Below are 6,000 nucleotides of genomic sequence, written 5' to 3' on the forward strand. Positions count from 1 at the left end.
TTTATAATGACTCTAGGGGTCAAAAGCATTTTCAAATGTAAAAGATGAGAAAACTGTGTATTAGAGCAGTCAAATAACTGGTCCATGGTCACCCAATTTGAGCTTAACTCCAGTTGTGTAAGAGAGTCCCTGCTGGCTCAGCAGCAAATAAACTGCCTGCTAATGCAGGAGATCTGGGCTCGATCTCTGGGTTGGGAAGATCCGCTGGAGAAGGAAATGGCAACCCACTGCAGTGTTCTTGCCTGGGAAATCTCATGGACAGAGGAGCCTGGTGGGCTATAGTCCAAGGGATCACAAAAGAGTTGGACACGACTTAGTGACCAAACAACAACAACCAGGCGTGTAACCTCACAATCCGTACTCCGTATTCCTTCTCCTGCCTTCTTGATGAGCTCCACCTCAGTCTCAGAGCAGTGGCTTCATCACAGCCCAAGGGCATGTACTTTTTCTTCTCCTAAGCCAAGTTGATTGAGTTACAATTCAGTGTAAAGAGAGCGTATCTGGGCCCACATTCAGAAAACACACCCAGTTTGATTTCAATAGGCAAAGATCTTGTGGCTCTTCGGAACCCTTATCTACCTAAGTGGTCAATGAGAAGCCACAGATAGTGAAACGAAAAGGATCCTCTTTTCACATTCCTAAAACCTATCCATCATCCAACCTGATCCCTCCTCAGAGTGGGAGCTTACTCCTCGGGGGGATGGTGATCCGGCTTTTAGAAAGTTTCTATCAATAAAGTCAAACTCTATCCTTTGTGCAGCTCCCTCAACCCCTGCATCCCAGACCTGGAGAAACACAGCATCAATCTATGGTGTCATCTAAATGGAAACCCATAGAAATACTGCTCCTTCATCTCTTCTCTCTTGACTAAATGTGCTCATATGACAAAGTGTTTAAAGCACGTATCTTTCTGCCTGTCTACTCTGTTTGCTGTCAAATTTCTCAGTGTCACCAGTGTTTAATGGGTATGCTTTGAGCAGTAGATTGAAGCAATTGCCATCTCTAAGTCAGATTTTATATTTTTACTAAGCAAACAGTTACAGCTATATATTACCATTTTAGCAAGTAAAGCATGTGTTGGCTCCTGTAAATTTTGTGTATCACCAAAACTTAGATGTCACCGATAGAACTCTCAAAACACCAGATCTCTCTGATACTGAACATAGCTATTTATTGAACACCAATGCATAACTTGACTTTTATCTATTTTGAAGTGGTATCTTTTGGCTTTGTTTCAGCCTAGACAAATCTATCTGAATCCTGATTCTGCGCTCTAACCAACAAACCATCTACAGGGAATAAATTGGTGACACAATCACACACACACATTTTTTTAGGAATAAAGTTCCAGGAGATGAATTGATAATGTCAGAAAAACCTGGAGCTCACCCATCTGAATCCCTGGAGGATATATATAGCATAGTCTTCTGAGATGAACTGGACAAGTCCTTCTCTGCAGGAGAGATGTTTAAAAGAACCAAACTCTCGAAGGAAGTTCTCCCAGGGTAGGACTGAAAGGGAGAGGCTGAGACCTCCCAAAGACAGTGTTTAGGAGAGAGTCTGGGGAGAGGGCAAAGCTCCTCCCTCTGAGAATAATTCCCAGGTGTGTCTCTGATCCTAGCTTCCACACCTCCACCCTTGATTCCTCAGGCTTGCTACTAGCCTTCTAAGACCTACCCTAATCAAGAGGTTCCATCTGTGACCCCTTCCCTGACCTTAGAACTGAATCTCCTCTGCCACTCCAGACAAGATACTCACTATCTCTGAACCCAGGTTGTTACTCAAAATGCCAAATGAGACAGGAAAGAGGCAAGAAGGCATGCTATAGAGACTTTCCATTGGATCATGTTGATATGATAAAGCAGAGAGAGTGATTTGTTTTAGTGTTTTTCTTTCTATACAATGCTTTAGAGAGAGCAGCCTGGTTTGGTGAGAATGGGAGAGAAGGGGAAATTTAGTATGTTTCTGAGAACTTGTTTGTATGCTGGTATTGGCCATGATCCTCCACTGGGAGGGAAATCTACCAGAATCTAGGTGGATTTGATAGCAGTCTTCTAAAAGCTACATACTTCCTCTTATGCATTAGTGTCTACCACCCAGAGTCACCTTCACTGAGGCAAATGTGACATTCTTTTAGTTCTATTTGTTCAGAAGTAGGGAATGAGGAACAACCCACTGAACTAGAGAGATAAGTCTGTAAGTCAAGAGCCCCTCGCTCCATTACTGTAGTCCACCAGTGGAGTTTGGTTTGAAGAATGGGATCCTATGCCTGCAGACATAATCTTACTGGATTCTTGCTGTTGCAACTCTCAAGCCTTCAGTATTGATATTCACAAAGGCTTAGATGGAAAATGTAAGTTAGGATTTAGCACAGCAGATCTACTCCAGAAACCCACATTATTGATGTTAACCTTCATTTTCAGCAAGAGCATGAAACCCCTCTCCTTGAGTCTCAGCCTGCTGGTTAGCACTGTACTTTCAAGAAAACTAAGGTTCATACACAGAGTAACTTTTGCCACATAACTTTTGTGCATGTGTGTGTTTGTTTAAAGGTATTTTAAAACAAAACTGGGGTATAGTTGCTTTACATTGTTGTCTTAGTTTCTTTGTTTGATTTTATGACAGCTTTTCTAAGCCTGTATCGCAAAGTGCCATAACATAGTCAGTAAGGGGGGAAAAGAATTAAAACAGAGAGTGTGTGTGTGTGTGTGTGTGTGTGTAGTATTTAACCTAAAGAAGTATTTCCGAGCCACTGTATATGCCTGAGCTTTGCATTACTATAATCCCTGATAAAGAAGCAGTTCCAGATTTCAAGGTCACTAATAGATGTCACACAGAAAAAAAGCAAATCGAGAATGAAATTATGACAATTATTTGGCTTAAACGAGCATATTGTTGGAGAAATCAACATTATTTCTACATGAATATAAACAATTTCTACATAAATACTGAAACTATCTCAGATAATCTTTCATTTCCTGGCAATTTGTGTTACTCAGTCTTAAAATATTACTATATCCTCAATATATTGATTATTGACAACAAACTGAAGAGCTATAAACAAACTACTTTCCACACACTTCTGTTATCTTATTGGATTAATTTTTGAATATTTAATAATATTGAAAACATATGAAAAATATAAAATAGTATAGCTGATACTTAGTAGAATTTGATCCAAGTATACCTAATATAACATAGCCTACATCATTAAGTTCAGTAAATTTTCCCAAATTCATTTCCTATATCAATTCTATTTTCATTATAATAATTCTAATGCTTTCAAACTGAAGGAGAGAGATTGATGGCCATTACATTGTGATCTGTATTTCATGATTTGATATCACTTTCATAGGTATCCCATAGGGTAAGTAAAGGACGAGCCACGCCGCCATCTAGAGAATCTGAGCAACAAACACCTTAAGTCTATACTCAGGCCAACCATTCCTTAAACCCACAATAGGTTTCAATACCCTCCCGAGGCCAGTGATCTGGGTAATTGCCTAAACTTTCATTTCACTGGGCCAGTGAAGACTTTACAAATCACTATATGCCAAATAGTTTTTAAAATAAAATACAAATTATATAACCCTTATCTCCCTGACCCCAACTATAGTAAAAAAAAAAAAAAAAACAAACAAACCAAAAAGCCTAGCATTTGACCACTTTGATTAAAATAGGATGCAAATACGAAACCTTTATAGAAAAGCATTTTTGTTCTCATTTTTAAAAATGACACTCTGGACAGTGCCTTAAGTGGGTCCCCATCATTCTCAGCATAAATTTGACTTTTTTCCAATGACTGAAGATTTTCTCTGACGCAGGTAAAGCCAGGTTTGTTCTTTTTTTGTATAGAAAAGAAACAAGCTAGAATGAGGAGCAGTAAAATAATGTCCCACAGCAAATATGTCTCTTCAGATAAAGTGACCTAATCAGTCCCCACAGCGTCTGTGGTGACACAAGGGGCAATAATCCAGAAGAGAAACTAGAAAAATCAGTTCACACCACGAGGACTTTCCAGGTGAATCCTTCCATATATTGAATGGAGACTCACAGAGAAACAGTCCGTGTCACAGCTGCCCCTTGTTAACCAGCAATAAGCGTTGGTGAGAGAGCCCAGAGTCACTAACTGTTAAAAAAACTTTTTTTAAAAAAAATAATAAAGCCAAACCTTACCAGAAAGGAGCAAGCTGACTCCGCAGAGAACTAAGCCGGCTAAAGAATCCATGCTTCCCCAAATTTCTCCATCCAGTTTCTGCGGACATGCATGAGGTCCCAAGGATCCTTTCAAACACCCAGAGGTTTGTGACTTTCCATTCGCCTGTCCCACTAGGTCTTGTTTACAAGTCAGAGGCAAGAAGGAACAGCATAGAAGCGGGCAGTCACAGTCTCATTTCTGTCTGAGCACAGGGAGGTTTAAGTTCCTTTTTCCTGTTTCCTTTGTAGATTAGGATGGGAAAGGCTGTATCTTAAAGGCGTTTGGTATCAGCAGGGCTGGGGGCATGGTAAGCCCTGTCCATCTTGCAATTCATCAAAACACTTATCTATGGCGGCTGCTGCTGCTGCTCCTGCCGCAGGGGTAGAGGAATTTTAGTTGGAAGTGTGGGTCCTGGTCAGCACTTTCAGAAACAATAGGGGTATCCTCTCTGAGGCGGGAAACTGAGAATAACAAGCCCTCCACCTATGTATGGTATGTGCTGACGACCGGCCCTTCTCAGCCCCCTAACAGCTCTCACGGGTCTACTTGGGAGCCCTGACAGAAGGGGCTTTTGGGTGTGGGGAGCAGTTTTGGCTTTTGTTTTCTTGCTTTAACCCCACGTGGTTTCAATGGGGGAAAGACGTTTTCGTGATGAGAGAACACAACCCCCCCGCCCAAAACAATTAATGTGGGTTAATTAACAGTGAGGTCAACGCTCAATGTGGCCACAGAGACCAGAGTCCAAAATTGTTAGCCTGTTTTCCTTTATACAGATGGCTTCTTTTTTGGCCAAGAGCCCAAAGATATCTATGCTACTGGCTACCGCATTTATTTTTTTATTAACAACTCATCTGGAGATGATCTAATTTCTTAAAGAACTGGCAGAGAAGGATTTCAGTAATAACTAGGAGGGATTTCGTGGTTACTGGCCAACTTGCTTTCAGAAGTAAGTTATGTCCAAGATTTTTAAAATAACCTGTGTAAAAACCAAATAGTGTAAGTTTTAGGTGGGGATAAATAGTTTAAGATTTAGGTGGGGATAAAAATATTATTTATAAAAGCAGAGAGAGTACATAGACCAAAAAGAAAATAACCACTGGGGTAACAATATCTACAAGATCAGAGACCCTAAATTTATCCAGATGACGATATCACGAAAATACAAATTCTGAATTTAGCACGGAGAGTCCGTACCTTAGTCATCACCTTGCCTTTATGCCCTAGGAAAGAGGTCTCTGCTCTTTTTCCTACTCACCACAGGAAACGGCAGATGCTGGTAGTCTTGCCTGATTTGTGTCTTGGGTTTTATCACTTTAGTGATGATCTTGAGAATCGATTGATGTTTCCAGGCAGCTAAGGTAGAGAAGCTCAGGCTGTGTTTTCAATAGACCTGAGCTCAAACACTGGCTCAGCCATGTGTAACCTGAGACAAGTTACTGAAACTTTGAGTCTCAGTTTCAGTAGCTGTAAAATAGCAATAATATCTCCATCAAGGGGAATTTTTGAGAGGATTAAATGAGGCTTGAAAATACATAGAAACATCTGGCACAGTGTCTAATTCATAGGAGACTTTTGTTAATTGTGTTAACATATTCATTTCCTTTCATCTTTCCATTCTTTCTCTAAAAGCTTCCTCCAGAAGGCTAGTCTCTATTTCTCTGAGATGGCTTCAAGTCTGGCATCCTAACGAAGCAGTCTAGGAGTCAGGGATACTGGGTACTAGTCCCAGGTCTGCCATGATCTGCCTGTGAGGCCTTGGACCATTCACTTCCCATCTCTAGGCCTCGGTTTCCTCAACCATG

At 40.7% G+C, this 6,000-nt stretch overlaps 1 protein-coding gene across 2 annotated transcripts in view; it reads right to left on the reverse strand.

Annotated features, from left to right (window-relative positions):
* The window catches only part of TEK (TEK receptor tyrosine kinase), a 104,888-nt gene extending 100,142 nt beyond the window's left edge, over window positions 1-4,746 (reverse strand). The window contains exon 1 of one of the 2 annotated variants that reach the window (XM_043890860.1): window positions 4,177-4,746. In XM_043890860.1, the coding sequence (XP_043746795.1) occupies window positions 4,177-4,228 (52 nt within the window). In that variant the 5' untranslated portion in view covers window positions 4,229-4,746. The remainder of the gene's footprint in view (window positions 1-4,176) is intronic. The other variant, XM_043890861.1, reaches the window with a different exon arrangement.
* Window positions 4,747-6,000: the final 1,254 nt, after the last annotated feature.

This window comes from Cervus elaphus, chromosome 29 (genome assembly GCF_910594005.1).
Source record: "Cervus elaphus chromosome 29, mCerEla1.1, whole genome shotgun sequence".
NCBI lineage: Eukaryota > Metazoa > Chordata > Mammalia > Artiodactyla > Cervidae > Cervus > Cervus elaphus.